Source organism: Gopherus flavomarginatus, chromosome 2 (genome assembly GCF_025201925.1).
Source record: "Gopherus flavomarginatus isolate rGopFla2 chromosome 2, rGopFla2.mat.asm, whole genome shotgun sequence".
NCBI lineage: Eukaryota > Metazoa > Chordata > Testudines > Testudinidae > Gopherus > Gopherus flavomarginatus.
In genome coordinates this window covers 112,947,355-112,969,971 of record NC_066618.1, presented here as the reverse complement: position 1 = coordinate 112,969,971, position 22,617 = coordinate 112,947,355, and the positions used below count along the sequence as shown (strand labels likewise).

Sequence of the window (22,617 nt, the reverse complement as noted above, 5' to 3'; positions counted from 1 at the left end):
CCTTGGCTTTTTACTTGGAGCGTACCAAGCCTTTCTGTAAATCAATCTTGCTCTTCATCTCTGCAGCAGATAGGATGATGGGTCATCCCGGGTCCTCAGAGGATTTCCAATTGGATTACCTCATGCATGAGCACCTGTTATGGCCTTGGCAGGGGTTCCACTGCTGCCGATTGTCAGAGCCCACTACAAGAGCGCCGGTGTCTTCGGTGGCCTTCCTGGTGCACATCCCTATCTAGGACATCTGTAAAGCCGCAATGTGGTCCTCTGTCCACACGTTTTCTGCTAATTATGCCATCACTCAGCAGGCCAGGAACGATGCTGGGTTCAGCAGAGCTGTGTTGCAATCTACACATCCATGAACTCCTACCCACCTCCAGGGATACTGCTTTGGAGTCACCTAACTTGGAATGGACACGAGCAAGCACTCAAAGAAGAAAAGAGAGTTATCTTTTCCGTAACTGGTGTTCTTTGAGATGTGTTGCTCATGCCCATTCCATGACCCGTCGTCCTTCTCCACTCCAAGTTTCCATCAAGAAGGAACTGAGGTTGGAGGGTGCCGGTGGAACCCCTTATACCGCGCCATGTGTATGCCATTCCAGGGGGCGCCAGAGCTGGTCCCCTATGGATACTGCTCAGGGAAAAACTTTCAGCACTGAAGCATATTGCGAGCGCACACACCTAATATAGAATGGACAGTAGCAACACATTTCGAAGAATACCAGTTACAGAAAGGTAACTCTTTTCTAAAATCTTAAAGGACATGATGATCAGAAACCAATCATTTCAGTTTGCTAAACTACATATAATACTTCCTTTGTTGAATAAACCCGTTTTTAAATACAAAATGTTTTGATTTTCTTATGTATCCAGCACATTTAATGTCATTTTATTGTACTAATTTAGAATGCTGTTTTTGTGCATTCTTAATTGAATTTTTCCATCCAAAAGCAGTGTGGCAGCAACCATGAATAAAAATTAATTTAATAAGTAAAAAATCATCACTGATCATTTTCTAACTTAATGTAAAAATTAAGTATTTGAATAAATGGATATTAAGTTAGATAATTTCTTTAGTAATTTTGTATAGATATAGTGTATCCTCCTGGTTATCAAATAGTAGTACCAAATTTATTATAAAGGCTATCTTTGGTTGCAAATCAACATTTTAATGTGAGAATGAGATATGATTAAAATTCATTTAAATCATTCTACCCTAGAAAATAAAGATATTTTGATCAGGGCTGGTAAATCTCAAGAGAAAATTACTTATTTGAAGAATTCAGAGATCTCATGTTTATAATGAACCAAACTAAATTCTTCATTTATATAGGGAAAAACATTTAACAAGAAATAGTATACTTGAAATAACTTTACTTTAATGTAATTGATACATATTTTTATTTAGGTTCCATATAGTTCTCTAGTGTTCATCTGGTTTTATTACATTTGAAGTTGCTTGCATGGTATTGACCCTTTCAGATTCATTTTTTTAGTTAACAGTAACTAACTGAAATAAAATTCAGTTTCAGAGTAGCAGCCTTGTTAGTCTGTATCCACAGAAAGAACAGGAGTACTTATTTATACAAACAGAGAACATGAAAACTGTACATTGGCCAAACCAGACAGTCTCTATGCAAAAGAATAAATGGACACACATCTGACATCAAGAATCATAACATTCAAAAACCAGTGGGAGAACACTTCAGCCTCTCTAACCATTCAGTGACAGACTTGAAGGTGGCAATTTTGCAACAAAAAAACTTCAAAAACAAACTCGAAAGAGAGACTGCTGAACTTGAATTAATATGCAAATTAGATACAATTAACTTAGGTTTAAACAGAGACTGGCAATGGTTGGGTCTTTACACTAATTGAATCTATTTCCCTATGTTAAGTTCTCCTCACGCCTTCCATGGGTCATCTCAGTTATCACTTCAAAAGTTTTTTTTCTCCTGCTGATGATAGCTCATCTCAATTGATTAGACTTCCTGTTGGTATGCATACTTCCACCTTTTCATGTTCTCTGTATGTATAAATATTTCCTGTCTCTGTGTTCCATTCTGTGCATCCAAAGAAGTGGGCTGTAGCTCACAAAAGCTTATGCTGTAATAAATTTGTTCATCTCTAAGGTGCCACAAGTACTCCTGTTCTTTTTGAAATAAAATTATAACTTCTTTAAGATGTCTCTCTTGGAGTTTCCCTGACCACTTGAGTGGAGGGACTTTCAGGTGGGCAGAGTTCAAGAAGTAACCTTCTTTTCCCAGTCAGCTGCCTGCATTCTTTTCAATGAATCATTGAACCCTTTTCTCTGGAAGCTCCTCTGGGGCTGCTGCTGATTCAAGGTCCAGCTGCTAGACTAATCTATTCCCCCTTCCATCCTGCTACTCTAAAGCATGTAATCAGTGACCACTTTTCTCTGGGAAGTTCTAGTTCTATATTTTAAAAATAATACTCCTCAAGTTACTTTTGATGTAGTATGTAATATTGGAGATGGTGGTATGTTTTCTATAAGAGTAATGTGATCAACTTTAAGACTTTGTATTAAGCTGAATGATATGGGTTCATAATTAACTTTAAAAAAATTTTGAAGTGGGTTATGAATTTACTTTTGGATTAATTCCTTCGTGTTAAAAACTGCAGTTATTTGTTTACTTAGTCAAATAATAATATAATTTTAAGTATGATCTAGGAGTGTAAAGCAAGACTTAATTTCTTCTTGAAAGTGGCACAGATTCTCTTTCATGTACACCTCTACCCCGATATAACGCAGTCATCAGGAAACAAAAAAAATCTCACCGCATTATAGGTGAGACCACGTTATATCAAACTTGCTTTGCACCCTCTCCCCCCGGTTCCTTGTTCTCTGACCACCCCTCCAGAGACCCCTCTGTCTCCAACTGCTCCGATCCCTATCCAACCTCCCCTCCTTACCCCCTGACAGGCACTCACCGGCAGCAGCAGGAAGCAGAGCAACCTGACCCCAAGCCGCTCCACTCCGCCACAGCTGTGGCACTCTGCTTTTCACTGCAGGTAAGTGCGGGGAGGTTGAGGAAAGGATGCACTCACCTGTGTTGGGAAGCGGAGTGACGCGGCCCCAGCCCGCTCTGCTTTCCTTGTTCCGGCCCCAGCCGTGTCACTAGGGGGCAGCTGGGGAAAGGTCCTGCACTCACCTTCCCAGCGCCATGGCTGGGAGCTAGGGGAGTGGAGTGGGCTGGGGCCGCGTCGCTCTACTTCCCACTGCAGGTGAGTGTGGAAGGCATCCTTTCCCCAACTACCCCTCACTCATGGGAAGCAGAGCAGCCCAGCCCCAGCCAGCTCCACTCTGCTAGCTCCCAGCTGTGACGCTCCACTTCCCGCCAGGCAGGTGAGTGCAGGACCTTTCCCCAGCCGCCCCCCAGCTACATGGCTGGGGTCAGGGCAAGGAAAGCGGAGTGAGCTGGGGCCATGTCGCTCTGCTTCCTGCCGCAGGTGAGTGCAGAGAGGTTGGGGAAAGGATGCCCTCCCCCCCCCCCCATATTCACCTGCGACGGGAAGCGGAGTGCTGTGGCTGGGAGCTGGCAGAGTGGAGCGGGCTTGGGCCAGGCTGCTCTGCTTCTGCTGCTGCTGGTGAGTGTGAGGGGGGATCCCATTCCCTAAGCTCCCTCCCCCAAGCGACATAGCTGAGGTGAGGGAAGCAGAGCAGGCTCCTCCAGGCCCGTCTCCTCCCCCCCCCCACCGCCTAATCCCCTGGGCCACTCTGAGACTGCAGGCCCCCACAGCTGCTGCCCCCCAGACCCTGGGGTGGGGGGAAGCCACTAACTGCCCCTGAGACCCTCTGCCCCTTCTCGAACCCTTTGGCCCCAGGCTGGCCCGGCACCCTTAACACGCTGCTCTGAGCAGTGTGTCGGAGCTTTACTGCCTTGTATGCGAACCCGCCTTATATTGGATTGCGTTACATCAGGGTAGAGGTGTATATGTGTATATAATTTTGCATGTATTTAATTGTATCCTCCTTTCTTCTCTCCGCCGTGTGTCACTTATACCCTTATGGCTGTCTCTTGTAAATGGATCTGTCCCAGGCATATGGTTCCAGCTATTTGGATTAATCTGTAAGCTCTAGCCCTGATAGCATAAGCTATTTGGAATAGGGAGAGTCTTTGTGGTACAGTGTATAAGACTAATATTCCAGATAGGCTTTAGCTGTAAGGGGCTCAGAAGTTTTTCTTGAGATTATTGTTGAGGGCGTATAATCTACAGTTGCTTTTCTTTGGTCTAAGTTTGATAAAACAGTGTTGGTTTCTAGAGCTTCCTTGCTGAAGAGAAAAATTCAGAAACAGTTGCCTCATTTGGAAGTTGAGCTGGAACAGAACTTCAATCAATTCTTAAATCATGTTATGCTTTGAGATTCACAAGAAAAGTAAAATAGAACAACTTTTTTTGTGCTTACTGACCTCACAATTGCTTTGAAAAATTGTCTTTAATTATACCAGTTTTGAGGGTGCAATTACTTTTATAGTTAAGTGCAAAGATGAGAAATTAAATGAACTGTGTGCAGGTGTAAGACTAGTTATTTAGCCATTTGTAAGTCACATTTTGTAGAATAAAGCCAATCTAAATTAATCAATAAAAGGCAAGATAGCTTTTTAGTTATGCAAACTAGGACAATAAGGCAAGCAAATACCAGACTTAAAAGCATATTTTGACCTACAAAATTTAAAAGGAATTTCTCTTCCTTGCGTGGAATTGCATAATTAGCATGGCACATGTGGGCTTTTTTGCTTAAGGTTCTGTATTTTGCTGTGGAATACTGGACTTTGTAGTGTATTATGTAACCTTGTTAATCCTTTAAGTTTTTCTGGATATTCATAGGCATTTCTGTGAACTACTTTTTAAAAATAACTCATTTTGCATTCATGTTGTGTTGCTGCAGAAGTGTGATAAGGTGATTAAGGACTCCATAATGACACATTTGACAGTGTCTAGCAAAATTATGCAAACGTATGGTACTATGTTGTGGATGTAATAAGCTGTCACGTAGGCCTTTTTACTGTGCTGGTACAAACATAAAACAAAAGGAAATGCAAACAAATTTTAAATTAAAATGTCAGCATGGTAAAAACTTATCATGAAAGGACAGTGAATTTTGAATTAAACATGTAAAGTTATGTATCTTGTGCAGTAACTAGACTCATTTTGCTTTAACTGATTTGTATTGGTCTCTGTACCTGGATGTTTTTGTACAATAATGATGGTTGTAGTATTTTAAAAGTATGAGTGAGTTTGGAAAGAGTTTAAAGCAGTCACATTTTTTCCCAGTGTTCTTATATATTTTTACACACTATTTCAGATTAGAAATTTGTAGCATAAAATACCTAACAAAGATAAAATTTAAAAATAGTAGCTGTCATTTGCTTGTGAAATAGTTAATCCTGGGAGAATTTTGCACCAAAACATTAAAAATTCTGCACACAGTATTTTAAAATTCTGCAAAATTCTGCCCATTTTTTGTCAAAATAACACTATATAATCATGACAATTTCAATTATTTTGGCAATTTATTTAAAAATACCTGCTAGCAAGTATGTCTGTAACAATAGTCACATGCAGAAATTCCCCCAGGAATAGTGTTAAAGAAACCTCTACAACAACCCAGTTCCTGTTTCACTGCCCCTTCCCCCCTCGCCCCCCACCGAGCTCAGCCAGGGGCCCAGACACTCACACCCCACACTCCCCTAGAGTCCAGCTGCAGGCGCCCCCCTCCAGCCCAGACACTCACTGTGTGTCTTCCTCCCCCAGCCCAGACACTCACAACCCCTACCCTCCTAGAGTCCAGGGATCCAGAGCGAGAAACAGCCTGATGCTCCGTCCCAGGCCAGCACGTAGTTTCCTGCGCCCTGCCACCTTCTTCCTTACCAGGGTGTGCTAGGAACTGCAGCTGCTGGGAACCCTCCAGTAGTTCCTCCACCCCCTTGACCTTTTTTTCTTTTTTTCCTATATGTGAACTGGGCTCTGCTGGGTCCAGCGGCCTGTAGTGGCAGCCAGCATCTCTGCAGCCCATTTCTAGGGGAGGAGGGAAGGAAATTCTGCACATCCCACATTAATTTGTGCAAAATTCTTCATTGTGCAGAATTCCCCCAGGAGTAAAAATTGGAATGGAACTTGAAGCTTTAATTTCTGCTGGAATATTGCTAAAACGTCTGAGAACTTTACACAATTACTTCTAATTTGTCTCATCGTTTCTGGTACCAGTTCTGGGATGGTATTGACCACCGGAGGGGGAGGGGAGGGAACTAGGCTTTAGGGAGCAGCAGAGGCACAGCTGGAAGGTTTCCTCCGCCCTTCCTTAGCATCTGGCTTGCGGGGGTATGGTGTGTGTGGTGGTGGATTGTTGTTTCTTGCGCTATTTTGCTGTGTGGCGTATTGAGGATCTTCTTCCTCCCGTGCACTGAGTTGTCCCCTCCATCTTGGTTGCTGGGGGTGGGATGTGCGCGCACTATTTTGCAGTGGGTGGTCAGGAGACCTGAATCCCCAAGGCACTGACCTGTTGCATTCCCCCCGCCCCCATCTCTTCTGTAGTTGCTAGGAGCCATTTTTCTCCCCTTTGCGCCCACCCCCCACCCCCATTGCAGGCTGCATATGGTGCTCTCCCCAACCGTCCATCCCTTGCCAGGCTGGAGCATGAAGCTGTCCCTGGCAGCTGGGTTTTTTGCTCACTGGCAGGGCCGTTGCTACCATTAAGACAAACTAGGCGGTTGCCTAGGGCGCCAAGATTTGGGGGTGCCAAAAAGCGATGCCCCCACTTTTATTTTTACAGCGGTTCCTCCCCGAGCGCGCGGTCGCTGCTCCACTTCTCCGGCGTCCAATCAGCTGTTTGTCCCCGCAAGCCTGGGAGGAGAATTAGAGTGGGGACGGCATGCTCAGGGAGGATGCGGAACAGAGGAGAGCTGGGGTGGAGAGGTGCCGCATGGCTGCCTGGGCCAGGGGGATGGGGAGCTGTCATGGGGGTGCCTCAGGGCGGGGGGGGAAGCTACCACAGGGCTCCCCGCCCCAGCTCACCTCTGCTCCGCATCCTCCCCGAGCACACCGCTCCCGCTCTAATTCTCCTGCCTTCCTGGTGCCGCAAGCCTGAGAGGGGAGGACAATTAGTGGGAGCGGTGTGCTCAGGGAGGACGTGGAGCAGAGGTGAGCTGGGGTGGGGAGGTGCTATGGGAGGGGGTGCCTCAAGGCAGGGGGGGAGCTGCTGCGGGGGTGCGCCTCAGGGCCGAGGGGAGGGGGGGGAGCTGCTGCGGGGGGGCGCCTCAGGGCCGAGGGGAGGGGCGGGGAGCTGCTGCAGGGCTGGGGGAAGGGATGCAAGGTGGAAGTTTTGTCTAGGGTGCGAAACTTCCTTGCACCAGCCCTGCTCACTGGGGGGCTCCCCCGTCAAACCCAGGGTTCCCCCGTCTAATTCCCCACAATCTTGGGGTTCCCCCATGCCCCACACCCCAAATCTCCTTCTCTCCCCCCTCCCCACCCCTCCACACACATTGTGGCTGCCCCACTCCTTCCAAAACACTCTTCAGGCATCTTTGATCAGACATTCCCCATAACAGCAATAGCTGCTTAGGATCAACATAGCAAAAGGACACTGATATGTTGTTACTAACAAGTGTCTAATGTATACACAAAACATGTCTTTTTGACGTGTTCAATCTGTAGGGCAGTGTAGTTTAGTGCATAAAATTTGGATGTTGTATTCGAAACCTGTTTTATTCCTAACTCTGCCTGAAGTAATTTTATGCAATCTGTCTTTGTAAAAATTGTGTTCCTAATTCTTGACTCTGTACTGCAGTTTGAATTATCAAGCCTTGGTTAGTAATTTGAGTTTGGCCAAGTAGTCCCAGACTGTAGCTGCTCCAGCACTCTTCGGAAGGGCCTGATTCCACAGCAGTCCTCGGTTGAGAAGGAACTGATGGGAGCCAGGGTGACGCTGCCCTTATATAACCATGGCAGGGGCTGTGAAGGGAGGGATGCCAGCACCACACCTATGGGTTCTGCTAGGCAGAATTCTCTGACTTTGGTGCGCTGGGCACGCACACACCTGAGTTACAGGTCTTTGCCCACATCTCAAAGAACAACAGTTACAATTACAGGTAAGTAACTAGCTTTTTTCTGGATTAGATGGAAGCTATGGCAGCTGTATAGTGTACAATTAGAGATTTTAGTTCCTAAGGAGGAGGGAGGCCGTTTGGAATTGTAGGATAAGCAGTTCAGCTGGGGATATCTGCTCTTTGAGGCAGGAGTTGACACCATATTTTGTATAGCACTTAGCACAATGAAATATTGGCCTTTTAGTGCTACTGCACTATAAATGGTAAATATTTGTGCCAGTTACCAGCAGTAAAATAATTGATATGCAGATTTATTTGAAGATTGAACTAAACCATTGCAGTGAGTGGGGCAGTTTATAACTCGGATATTATTGCAGGGTCTTTGCAGAAAACACTGCATTGGTGTACACTCAGTTCACGTTTTCAAGATTTCCTTCACAACCAAGAGAGACTAGAAAATATATTTTTTTAACTGAGATTCTGCAGAATATTGTCAAAAAGATAGAATTGCAGAATTTTCAGCTTTGTGGAAGACTGCTTTATGTCTGTGGGAATGGCTTCTTTCTCTCTTATCACCTTGACCCGCACAGGACTATTTGTAACCTGGGACTTGAGTACAAGGGACATTTTCAAAAGGCCTAATATAATGTATTTCATTTGCTCTGCTGAAATCTGATTTACAAGAAGTTACCTTATAAAACTTCCTGCATGTCTGTCTTACAATATGAAGGCAGGTCTACACTGTAAACTTACATCGATATAATTACATCACTCTGAGTATGGAAAATCCACACCCCTAAGTGACAGTTATACAAACCTAACCCGCAGTCTAGACAGCACTGTGTTGATGGAAGAGCTTCTTATGGAGGTGGATTAACTACTCTGATGGGAGGAGATCTCCCATTGGCATTGTAGCATTTTCTCTGAAGAGCTTCAACGGTGCAGCTGAAGTATTGCAAGTGTAGACCTGCCCAAAGTATAATATACTTACACATGAGATCATACTAAAGTTAACTTTTCAAATCTTAAATTGATTTACCTCTATTAGCAGTTGCTGTATATTAGAAACTGCTTGTTTGAATCATAATTTAAGTTGGCAGAGATAGAATCAGACTTGTATACTTTTCTCAAACTTTATTTTTCCTGACTTAGTAGGTGTATTGAAACCAAGACTGATAAGTTAGCATATCAGAGAATATGTAAAGGTACTTTTTTCCAGACCGCATTTTAAATAATTTAGACTTTCCCCTGCACTTGAGTGTTCTGAAGCTGCACGCTTATCCCTCATTCCATAACTCCATCAAATTATCTTCTGAATGATTTAAGACAGCACCACAAATCCTTGTGTCAAGACCATAGTATAAATACATGTGTATTCAGACATAGAGAATATGGAGGTGTCTCGGCCACTTACGATACCTGATTTGTTGATTACATATGCCACAGTATACTAATTGGGCATAGAGACTTGATTAGATCCATAAATTACCAGAATTTTTGTATACTTTCAGGACATATTTAATTGTTCTATTTAGATTCTAATAATGTAAAAGGAGATCATTCAGAGAAGGAACTAAAAGCCTAACATTCTTTCCCATCAGCTCTAAATAGTGCTGTCATCATGAAGGTTTTTAGAAGGCTTTACACCGAGTTTAGGAAAAAGCAATGGATACTTCTTCGTTGCTAGTTTGAAAGTTCAGCCAGCTAAGCTCTACACTACGAGTTTAGGTTGAATTTAGCAGCGTTAGATCGATCTAACCCTGGACCTGTCCACATGACAAAGCCATTTTTGTCGATTTAAAGGGCTCTTAAAATCAATTTCTGCACTCCTCCCCAATGAGGGGATTAGCGCTGAAATCGACATCACCGGGTCGAATTTGGAGTAGTGTGGACGTAATTCAACGGTATTGGCCTCCAGGAGCTATCCCAGAGTGCTCCATTGTGACCGCTCTGGACAGCAAAAAGAACAGGAGTACTTGTGGCTCTCAACTCAAATGCACTGGCAGGTAGACAGGAAAAAGCCCTGGGAACTTTTGAATGTTATTTCCTTTTTGGCCAGCGTGGCAAGCTGATCAGCACAGGTGACCATGGAGTCCCAGAATCGCAAAAGAGCTCCAGCATGGACCAAACGGGAGGTACTGGATCTGATCACTGTTCGGGGAGATGAATCCATGCTATCAGAACGCCGTTCCAGTAACTGAAATTAAACACTTGAAAAATTCTCTAAGGGCATGATGGACAGAGGCTACAATAGGGACCCGCAGCAGTGCTGTGTGAAAATTAGGGAGCTCAGGCAAGCCTGCCAAAGAGACAAATGGCCGCTCCAGGGCAGAACCTCAGATATGTAACTTCTACTATGAGCTTTCTAGGTGGCCACCGCCACTACCCCGCCCCTGTCTGTGGACACCTGAAAGGGGGAAGTCTCACGCAACGGGGATGAGGAGGATATCGCACAGTATGCAAGTGGAGAAACCATTCTCCCCGACAGCCAGGAACTGTTTATCACCCTGAAGCCAATACCCTCCCAACCCAGGCTCACGGACTATGAAGCCAGATAAGGTACCTATGGTGAGTGTACCTTTGTAAATGTAATGCATGGTTTAAAAGCAAGCAGGTTTAATGATTGGTTTGCCCTGAAGACTTGCGATGCATTCGTGGCCAGTATAGCCCCTCCTTTTAAATGGCCAACCCAACGGGTGCTTGGTATGGGAAAGGAGGGTGCTGCTATTTGAAACCATTCCCACATGTTCTGAAGGTTGAAGCTGAAAGACTGTGGCTTACCATGGCTGCCTGCAAGCTGAATTCTGTTACCCGGCCCTGCATGTGATCTCTAACACCAGACTGGCAGGCTCTCAATATAAAAGGCAAAATGCAACCTTATACCGAAAGCACATTTGCTATGTAACATTAACAGCTTGGTTCACCGTGAAAAAGTCTACCCATTGTTCTCTAAAATGTGTCTTTTTAAATGCTACTCTCCCTTTTTTTCCCCTCCCGCAGCTGCAAATGTTGCAGCGCTCCTCCTATCATCTCCATCCCAGAGGCTAGCGCAGATAAGAAGCCAGAAAAACCACACTCGCTATGAAGTGTTCTCTGAGCTCATGCAGTCCTCCCGCACTGAAAGAGCTCCACAGAATGTGGGGGCAAACAGTGTCAGAGTCCAGGAAGCAGAAAATGAATATGAGGACGGAAGGGACAAACAAGATGAGAGCTCGCAGGAGCAAGAGAAGAGATGGCAGCAGCGCGATGAGAGGAGACAGGATGCAATGCTGAGGCTACTGGGGGATCAGATCGATATGCTCTGGCATCTGGTGGAGCTGCAGGAAATGCAGCAGCAGCACAGACCACTGCTTTAGCCTCTATGTAACAGCCTGCCCTCCTCCCCAAGTTCCATAGCCTCCTCACCCAGATGCCCAAGAATGTGGGGGGAGGGAAGTGGTGGCTCCAGGCACCCAACTGCTCCACCCCAGAGGACTGCCCAAGGAACAGAAGGCTGGAAGTTTTGAAGTGCAGTGTGACTTTGTCCTTCCCTTCTACCCTCATCCAGCACCCCACCCTATGCCTCCCTCCTCACCCACCCCTCATGGGCTACCTTGGCAGTTATCACCCCATTTGTGTGATGAAGTAATAAAGAATGCATGATTTTGAAACAATACTGACTCTATTGCCTCTGCAAGAGATGATCGAAGTGGGGAGGGCAGTTAGCTTACAGGGAAGTAAACTAAGGGGGCGGGTTTTCATCAAGAAGAAACAAACAGAATTGTCACACTGTAGCCTGGCCAGTCATGAAACTGGTTTTCAGAGCTTCTCTGATGGGCAGCGTGCCCTGATGTGCTCTTCTAATTGCCCTGGTGTCTGGCTGCGCGTAATCAGCGGCCAGGCGATTTGCCTCAACCTCCCACCTCGCCATAAACATTTTCCCCTTACTCCCACAGATATTGTGAACACACAGCAAGCAGCAGCAACAATTGGAATATTGGTTTCGCTGAGGTCTAACCGAGTCAGTAAACAGCACCAGCGTGCTTTTAAATGTCCAAATGCACATTCTCCCACCATTCTGCACTTGCTCAGCCTATAGTTGATCTACTCCTTACTACTGTCCAGTGCCTATGTATGGCTTCATGAGCCATGGAATTAAGGGGTAGTCTGGGTCCCCAAGGATATCTTTAGGCATTTCAACATCCCCAATGGTTGTTTTCTGGTCTGAGAAGTAAGTCCCTTCCTGCAGCTGTTCAAACAGACCAGAGTTCCTGAAGATGCGAGCGTCATGTACCTTTCCCTGCCATCCCACATGGATGTTGGTGAAACGTCCCTTGTGATCCACCAGTGCTTGCAGCACCATTGGAAAGTACCCCTTGTGGTTTACGTACTGACTGCCAAGGTGGTCCGGTCCCAAGACAGAGATATGCGTTTCGTCTATCGCCCCACCACAGTTAGGGAATCCCTTTGCAGCAAAGCCATCCACTGTGAGCTGCACATTTCCCAGAGTCACTACCCTTGGTAGCAGCAGCTCAGTGATTGTGTTGGTTACTTGGATCACAGCAGCCGCCACCCCCCCCCCCCCCCCCGTAGATTTACCCACTTCAAATTGATTCCCAACTGACCGGTAGCTGTCTGGCATTGCAAGCTTCTAGAGAGCTATTACCACTCACTTGTGAACTGTGAGGGCTGCGCTCATCTTGGTATTCTTGCACTTCAGGGCAGGGGAAAGCAAGTCACAGCGTTACATGTAAGTGCCCTTACACATGCGAAACTTTCACAGCCCCTGGGAAGCATCCCAGACCCGCAACACTATGCGGTCCCACCAGTCTGTGCTTGTTTCCCAGGCCCAGAACTAGCATTCCATGGCATGAACCTGCACTATTACCACCATGCTGTCCAAATTACCAAGGCCTATGCTTTGAGAAAAGTGTGTCCATGTCCTCATAACCATCATGATCGCGCTGTCGTCACCTCCTTGCCTGCTTTTGCAGGTTCTGGTTCTGCACATATTGCAGGCTAATGCACGAGGTGTTGACAATTCTCACAACAGCAGCGGTGAGCTGAGCGGGCTCCATGCTTGCTATAGCATGGCATCTGAAGGAGAGCAGGAAAGCAGAGTTGCAGCGGAATAGGTGGATGATGACGGATGCCACGAGAATAGATATTTATACCAAATGACGAGAGGACCAGCGAGGTGGATTCATGGCACCAGGAGAGCAGAGTTGCAGCAGAAGCGGTGGATGATGGTTTACAGACCGCCTGCACTGTCTGCTGCCAGAAGCACCCAGGACACAACAGCAGCGGTGTGACTGAGCTGAGCGGGCTGCATGCTTGCCATCGTTTGGCATCTGCATGGAAAAAAGGTGTGAAACGATTGCCATTGCTTTCACGGAGACGGAGACAACTGATGACACGTACCCAAAACCACCCGCCACAGTGTTTTTGCCCCATCAGGCAATGGGAGCTTAACCCAGAATTCCAATGAGTGGTGGAGACCGTGGGACAGTTACCCCCATTATATGTTGATGTTAGCCATGGTAGTGAGGACGCACTCTGCCAAATTAATGCGCTTAGTGTGGACATACACAGTCGACTGTATAAAAACTATCTCTAACGATCGACTTCTATAAAATCGACCTAATTTCAGAATGTAGACACCCTGAGACTCTGAAGTCATACTGACCTTGCTATTTGATAAGTGGACTGAAGAAAATTACAGTTGATACAATGACTATAGTAATGCTAAAAATCTGAAAGCATCTGATCGAGGACTTTTTTCCAATCTGGAAAGCTTTTTTCATCTGGCTTTACCATTAAGAGCAGTGGCTCTTTGAAGATATTTCCATATTAGACAAAATACATAGTGTATTTTGAGCCTATTGCGGAACCTGGCCTAAGTTTTCTTTTTGGTGTGAGTTTTAATATTTATTTCCCAAAAAAAGTAGATGGGATAAATCTTCTTGTTCTTATATAAAAAAAAAACTAAAACTTTAAAAATAATGTTGCCACTGTAAGCCAAAGCAGTGTAAGTTTAAGTTTTTTAAATAACTTCTCATCCTGAGACACTGATATTACCAACTTTGGTCCGAGCCGTGTCATATTCTCAGTTTTCCTCAATTGAGATTTGATAGTTCCAACATGAGAAATATATTTGGGAAGGGAGGCTTAAAAAGTATAGTTTCAGCCATTTGGAGAAGAGAATCCTTCTATGTTTCTATCAAAAAATGCTTTTCTAGGAGCAATTTGTTATGCCAGGAAAACTAGTCAATTACCACTTTCGTTTTGTGAAATTCTGCTTGAATTCTGTAACCACAATGGTTTTAAGGACCATTTTGGATTTTGTTTCCAGGGTTTAAAGAAGATTTCTGCTTGGTTCATGAGATTATGCGACCTTTCTTCTATCCAAATCTTTGAAATAAGACGAAAGGAAAATTTCATACTCTTGATGTAAGGTAAATTATGAAATACTAATGATGGCAGAGAATTTAGCAGGTTGGATTAAAATGGGTCGAAACGTTTTTGAAAGTTTTGTCTGCGTTCAGGTCACTGGTTGAAAGATTAAGGATAGATTTTGATGTGAATTGTGTAAATTAAGACCCCTGTTTAGCATAAATGGCTACAATCCTCTGAAGATGAAGCTCTTTTCAGAAGTAGTGGAAGGCTCTGATACAGACTTTTTGGCAATGTTTTTTTATGCTGCCATCCATTAAAACTGTGGTTATATGTTATGTATATGTTTGAAGGAAGTCCAGCAAATTGTGGTCCTTAAATGGTCCCACTTTGCTCTGATATTTTGTTTTTAGCCATATTGGGTTCTACAGGATAATAGTGAATTTTTATTCCAGTGCATGGATTGCCTTTTGGTGATTTCTAGGGTATGTTTGTCTCTGAATACTACAGTTAGTGTCAAGGTTATTGTTAAATAATGGACTCATCTGTAAAAGTTTCAAGAGGCTGTCAATATGCAGGAAAGTTTAAACCACAATTTAATGCACATTTTCAGGTTAAGAATAAGATTTTCTTCTATAGCAATTATACTTTAAATTGAGCTCTTAACTTCATGGACGGTGGAAAATAATTACTTTATTGCAACTGTAATATGTGTCCCCATTAAGCTCCATTCTATTTCCATACCAAAGATTTTGCAATTTATAATTTTTTTTCACCAATATAAACAGCATTATAATAGATGTGCTACCTAAAACATTCCATTACTGGGGGGGCGGGGGGGAGCTCTAGCACCAATATTGAATTTCGGCTAAGGGATAATCCTGGGGTTAGGGAAGTAACTGTTACTGTCCCCATGTAAATTCTTTAGAACTGGGTTAAGTCGTAAGCTTCTAAATCACCATTTCCCATCTCTGTTTTCCTTAGTGTTGCTTGCATGAAGCTTGCTGCTAAGAATCTATTAACATCCTGTTAGAACATCAACATTTATCACTTGGACAACCTGCTCTAGCATGCCATACAACTAAACTTCTGGATTGAGGGGGGGAACCGAATGGATGCTCTTGTTCCTTTCTCTTGTTTTTACCCATCAAAATATCTTTTGGTCTGGGGGAACATGCACTGGGCTGTATTCCAGGAGACCGTGAATTCTATACTCAAAGCTTCTAACTTCCATTAATAATTCTGTGCCCTGCATAACTCTGTATTGACCTCATTCCCCCACTGAAAGGTTACAGAATCAGGGAAAAGAACCCAGATCTTAAATTTGGCAGACCCATGTTTGTCGTTTAGCTGTACTGCCTCTCAATCTGCTAAATCTTTGTGCTCGGATATACCTTTGTAAAATGGGGCTCAGTCATGCCTGCATAAAACATTATTCTCAGGTTACATGTCCTGTAGTGGCTGGTCTTCAGGGGATAACAGATTACTCCTTCTTGTAGCTAATATAGTTAATCCTCTAGCTCAGTGTTTCCCAAACTTGGGACGCCGCTTGTGTAGGGAAAGCCCTTGGTGGGCTGGGCCGGTTTGTTTACCTGCTGAGTCTGTAGGTCCATGCTATCGCGGCTCCCACTGGCCGCGGTTCGCTGCTCCAGGCCAATGGGAACTGCAGGGAGCGGCGGCCAGTACGTCCCTCGGCTCGCGCTGCTTCCAGCAGCTCCCATTGGCCTGGAGCAGTGAACTGTGGCTAGTGCGAGCCGCGATCGACCGGACTTGCGAATGCGGCAGGTAAACAAACCAGCCTGTCCCACCAGGGGCTTTCCCTACACAAGTGGTGTCCCAAGTTTGGGAAACATTGCTTTAGCTCAACCAGTAAGAGGTCTGTCCCTCAGTAATCCAAGATTTAAAATCTGTTGATACAGATGACAATATTAAGATTTCATATAATAGAATTTGTGTGTTCCTTTTAAAAAACATTTGGAAACAACATACAACCCCCCTACATATTAAATATATTAAGTTTAGAAAGTTAAGTACGCAAACGTTAGGAAACTGTAGAATTAAGGTTGTCTGATTCAACTTTATCCCTGTTGCCTTGTGCATATATATTATGAGTGTACTTTATTACTTGTTCACATACAGTTATTTCGACAGGATCCCTACCTCAATAGCAGCATTTTAGCAACATTTTGTGTATGTAATTCACTGTAGAATGTAAATCAGACGTGTTAAGAAGGCATGCAAGACTTGTCAATAAATTAATCTCTTCACAGTATTACCTGCAGAAATGTTTTTTCCGTGGTTTTTAAAGCCATGAAACAAACTGTAGCAAACTCTACTAAACTAATGTATAATAAACAAGTATTTATGTAATATTCTATGTAGCACACATTCTTTGATTTTAAGAATGACGCTTAGATTAAATTGAACAGTGAATACAATACACACAACAATTCAAAGAACCAGTAATGTCTCTAGAGTCTCTAAATGCCAAGTGATATGCTGCAGTGAGATTAGCCTATAGCAGGGGTAAGCAACCTATGGCAAAGCTGATTTTCAGTGGCACTCACGCTGCCTGGGTCCTGACCTCCAGTCCAAGGGGCTCTGCATTTTAATTTAATTGTAAATGAAGCTTTTTAAACATTTTAGAAACCTTATTTACTGTATATGCAACGATAGTTTAGTTATATATTGTAGTCTTATAGAAAGAGACCTTCTAAAAACATTAACATGTATTACTGGCATGTGAAACCTTAAATCAGAGTGAATAAATGAAGACTCGGCACACCACTTCTGAAAGGTTGCCGACCCCTGGCCTGTAAGTTCCTTATTGGGTAGTATTTGAGATGGATTGCTTGCAGGAATTGTCAGTAAACAGATTCAGATTAGTGCCTCCAACGTTTTGTATTTGTCTGAATGTTTTAAAGTTTGATTTTAATATAAAATTAGCCATTGTTGGTCCAGATGACTAATCTTGAAATGATACAAATGTTAGTCCTTTTTTTATGGCACTGAGAAATTAAAATGGTAAAAGAAAAGCCATTCATCAAGACCTGAAAACTAAACAAGGCTGAGCAATAGATGCAGTGATTTAATTCCGTCAAATCAGACCTTACACTCAGTGGCTTAAAGTTCCTCTCTTTTTTAATAGCTTTTCAGTCCAGGCAGAGCTATTGAGAATGAACTTCAATTCACACAGGTACCTTTTTTCTTAGATACATAATTCTTCTTTGATTTGCAGAATCTCATAATTTAAACAAGGTCTAAATTAACACCCCACTGTTATACTGCTTTATCTTGCACTGTTTTCAGTGGCTTGATAAAGAGTGTACGACTCTCAGAAGCTTGTCTATATTACTTTTTGTTAGTCCAAGTGAGGTTACATTTCTTGTCTCCCACTCTAATTGTGTCATGCCTCTTTTTGAGTTCTTCTACTGGCTCCCACTTCTCTGCACAGGTTCAAGTTTCTCATCTCCTTCAAGACCCCATGTAATTTTCTTGCCTTCTAAATCTCTCCCTATCTAACACCTCCCTTATCCTTGACTGTGCCAATAATGCCAGTCTGGTTACTCATTTTGTACATTTTCTTCTGCAGCAATGTCTATGGTTTCTTGTGGGCTATTCCTTAATTGATAGAATGTTCTTCTTAAACTGGTTCACACAGTCTTCACTCTTTCATTTACAGCCACTCTCAAAATCCTCTCTGTGATGTATACAAGAATCTTGGCTGACCATCATCGACTTGTTACTTTCTCCCTTGTTTGGGGACAAGAGGTCAAATGTTGGGAGGATGAAGTGTAAGGGCTGTTAAATTGAAGCTGGAGATTTCTGTGTGGGAGAAGATGAGAAGCTACTTTGATGGGAAAGAGAGGGAACCTTAGTGTGTGTAATATAATAAAATCTGTATATCAGTAATCTTGTAACTAATAAGACTAGTCACCCTGATTGTTTTGTATATTGCAACCCTCTTATCCTTTTTTTGGATCAAAGCAGCTGGAAGAGTCTACTTGCATTTTAAAAGTGCATGTTTGGGGAACTGTAGCAATCTAAATAAGTAATGATACTTTAGAAGCTCATAGGTTGAGGACCATTTCTGCAAGGAAAGGGCTTGACACATAATGCAAAACTTTCATCCCCAGCAGTCCTTTGGGGCCCTCTTTAACCTATATCAGAGCTGAAATGTAGGCTTGGCAAGCTGGTCAATTGACTGCCTGTTTGACCACAATCAGATATTCCAGTAAGAATGTCCTGATGTAGGAGGCGGTCTACCTTTTTGATTGCATCATGGTGCCATGTGTTCACAAGTCTACATAGGTGTCTTGGTTTCTCATTTTACTACATGTTACCTGTTTGGAAAAAGGTAAACTAATTGAAAACTGAGCATCTTGATTAGCTGAAATTTTCTAGAATGAAGTGTAGTCTCTTTTTTTTTTTTTGTATACCAGGCCAATGATGTACATAGTGGTTTACAAAGGACATAAAAATTAAGACTACAGTCCCTGCCTCAGAGCCTACAATCTAAACTGACTAGACAGGCAGACATACATTAACTCAGTAGGGAGGGAAAAGAGGGTTCAGTCATTACGTCTTCCCCCCAACACAGAGAAAAAGATGTTTGTTAAGGGCGAGGCTTAATGGCTGCACAAGTATCAAGGCTATTAACCCCCTAACTTCTCTTCCCACCCTCAACAGAGTAAGCAGCCCATCTTAAATGCCCTTGTAAATAATCTCCCCGCGTGTAAATAAACCACCCTCAATAAAAATCCCCTTCATAGTCCTCTACCCCCCAAACATACACATGCATCCTTAGCCAAAGCTTCCAGGTAATATAAAAAGTTCTTTGCTAATGAGAGGGGTTGACATCATATCTCTTCAGAGAGCCTTCCCTTTCTGTCCCTTTCTTCCTCCTGCTATGGCTTACGAGTCCATTTTATTTTGCTGCAAGGAGGAGGGCCTGTTCCCACACGCTGCTCCATGCCTGTGTGATTTGTGATTCTGTAAAGGTTCTGGGAGGAAAGGTGCAGTATGGCCAAATACAAAGCTAGAATATTCTAGAAGCTCAGGAATTAGAACTGAATGGCTACTGATTGATTGACTTATTGAAATACAGGAGATACTTCATAATCTAGAGAGCATTCTAGAAATAGTGAGACATAACAGGGACACAATAAATTATGCTGATTTGAGGAAAGAGAATCATGTGTATGGAAACTTTTTTTTACTAGACATGAACATGGATAACTTTTAATTGTAAGTGCAAGTTCTTTGAGTATGTCCACCTTCTGTTCTTCTGAGTAGGTGACCCATGTAAATAGAACGGAGAAATGTTTGTGTAACTTTTGTGATGTGCAGCTATTGACAGATTATTTCAGTCAAAAAGCAAAAATAGGGAAATCTGGTTTGCATCAAAATTTTTCTTTTGTGCGTTCTCTTTCCACTTAATCTTTGACAGCATCACCACAAACCATGGAGTTTTTGATAATGATATGAGTGAAAGTGAAGCTAATCCCATTACTTCATCTAAGATTTTGCTGCTCCACCTGCTTTAGCCACAGAAACTCCTACTTCTGGAAAGTCTTCAGATATTCATCAAAGTGGTATTAAGAAGTTTATGAATAGAATATCCCATTACCAGGAAAACAAAATTGACCAGACATTTGCTGGATGTATTTATGGTAGCAATACACCATTTCCTGTCCTGAGAAATCCTTATATACTGGAATTTTATCATAAATTGCATTGTTTATTAAGTACCAAATAGGAAACTACTTGTGGGAAATCTGAATGTGAAACGGCTGATGTAAAAAAGAGAGTTGGTGGTGTTGTGCTTCTGATACCACAGCGTTCAGCTTGACATGACCTTCATTTGCAGACTCAAATCCAGAATTGTAACGCTTACCTCAATAATCCCCTCCCTGAATCCACAGGACTGGTGCACAACTCCTTGACCTTCATCTTGCTATCCATCCTCCCCACAGAAAAATATTTCTCATTTCACATAGGCAATTCCTGATAAAGGATATTCCCTTTTAGACTGCCAGCAGCACTGGGGGTGTTCAAGAAATGTTTTAATGTAAAGCAGCAACTCACCTTGGAGGGAGTCATAGTTTTAACAACTCCAAATCTCAACATTGCCTCATCCTAGGAAAATGTCCTCAATAGGTAATCAGCTCCATTCAGCAGACTATTCATCCTTTTGCCTCCCTAGGACTAAGGGTCGATGAAGAAAAACAAATTCTATTAAGTCCATTAATGGCTATTAGCTAGTATGGGTAAGGAATGGTGTCCCTAGCCTCTGTTTGTCAGAGGGTAGAGATGGATGGCAGGAGAGAGATCACTTGATCATTACCTGTTAGGTTAACTCCCTCTTGGGCACCTGGCATTGGCCACTGTCGGCAGACACGATACTGGGCTGGATGGACCTTTGATCTGACCCAGTATGGCCATTCTTATGTTGTCTATTTAAAAAATACTTTACTGGGATACAGCAGCAGCAAGGACCTACCTCCCGCAGGAGAGAATCAGTGGCATAGTGGATTTAATCATCAACAGCAGACACATCATAAACACATTGCTGAGAACTTGCCTCAGGCTTCTAGGTCACATAGTGTCCTGCACCTACATAAGTCAGCATGCTAGACTTCACCTTTGCTGCATACAAGATGATTGAAGTAAGTGTATCAGCCCATCAGACATCACCTAGACAAGAGAGTGCAGGTCCCCCTGGAAGTTGTCATGTAAATTGGTGGAAGTATCCCAATAAATCTTCCAGAGGAGTTCCTTTTTCTCTATGCCCACCATTCAAAACTCTCACAACAGATCCCTCCAACATGGGATGGGGGTTTACCTGGGCCACATAGGTTCACGGTCTCTGATCTTTCGAAGAGGCCCAATTACACACACACATTCTGGAGCAGAGTGCAACTCACCATGCTTGTGCTCCATTTTTTCCAGTTCTTAAAGGCTCATCTGTCCATATATTAACAAATAGCAATGTTTTACTAACAAAGAGGAGTATGAGCCACCCCTCTGTCAGGAAGCAGTATGGCTGTGAAACAAGTGTATTGGTCACAACTTAAATCTAGTGGCTCTCTGCTTACCAGGTCTTCAGAATGTTCTGCTTGATTGCCTCAGCGGACAGTTTACAAGCAATCATGATTTGTTGATAAAGGACATTGTCATTCAAGAAATATTTATTGGGGTCACTCCTCCATATATATCATCAACATTGAACAACAGAAAGTATCAAGACTTCTTCAGCAGGGGATCAGGATCACAGGTTCATAGCAGGGGCATTCCTGATCCCTGGTCATCAGCTTTCATGTATAAGGCTGTAAGAAAGTTGACTTTGTTGTTTGTTGTTTGTTTGAAAGTTGAAGTCAAAGCCCCAAGACCTGAACGCTTGTTTCGTTACTGACTAGATGAGTAGTACCTTCCCCTACTCCTCCATGCCCAGTGCCTTCCCCTACTCCTCCATGCCCAGTGTGTGGTGTGAGAGCCCAAACTCTTACACCCTAGAGCCAGACCCAGATCAGAGATCTCTAGAAGCTTTCCCAGCCCTATATCTTGCAGGAGAGACAAGCCCAAGTGCCCACCCAGCCCCATTCACTGGGACCTCCCCCAGCTTGTCCCTCAGTGCAGAGGGATGGCTGTGAAAAGCAAAGTCCTTGAAATTGGGTAGGAGACACTCCTGCTTGGCGTCCCTGACCCACACTACCAGGTGCAGGTAGAATTTCACCTGGGCAAAGTACAAGGCAAGCACCAGAAGGGCCTGAGTGCAGGCAGTGGTGCTCAATATGGAGCTGGGGCAGTGAGGGGGTGAATGCTGTGCAGAAACTAGTCCCATCCTCTGCATCTGCCATTGCCCCCACCAAGTCATGACAGAGAGGTGGCTCTGCCAAATTTGTGGTGGTATGACTCCATGTGCCAAGTCGCAGTGCCACTTAGTTGCAACAGTTTGTAGTTTCCTCAACAAAATCACAGCCCGTGATTTTCCTACAGCCTTACACATGCATTTATCATCCAGTTCCCCTAATCCCAAGGGTAATCAAAATGATCAAACAAGACTCGGCAAAAATAATGCTGGCTCCAGCCTAGGCAAAGGCAGTCTTGATTTTCAGACCCGATGAGCCTTCATTTCAGCCCCTGATCCAACTGCCTGTTCAGCTGTCTCAGCTATCCC

The 22,617-nt window shown here is 43.6% G+C and overlaps 1 protein-coding gene and 1 long non-coding RNA gene across 6 annotated transcripts in view; both read left to right on the top strand.

The window, feature by feature from the left end:
- LOC127043770 (uncharacterized) overlaps positions 1-22,617 on the top strand; it is a 421,859-nt gene that overhangs the window by 110,777 nt on the left and 288,465 nt on the right. The gene's annotated exons all lie outside the window — the stretch shown is intronic.
- Positions 1-22,617, top strand: part of GALNT1 (polypeptide N-acetylgalactosaminyltransferase 1) — a 206,742-nt gene that overhangs the window by 99,745 nt on the left and 84,380 nt on the right. The window contains exons 1-2 of one of the 5 annotated variants that reach the window (XM_050937731.1): positions 13,347-13,411; positions 14,398-14,495. The exons of 3 other annotated variants lie outside the window; for them this stretch is intronic. In XM_050937731.1, the coding sequence (XP_050793688.1) occupies positions 13,376-13,411; positions 14,398-14,495 (134 nt within the window). In that variant the 5' untranslated portion in view covers positions 13,347-13,375. Of the gene's footprint in view, positions 1-13,346; positions 13,412-14,397; positions 14,496-22,617 lie in introns of those variants that run through there. One more of the 5 variants, XM_050937732.1, reaches the window with a different exon arrangement.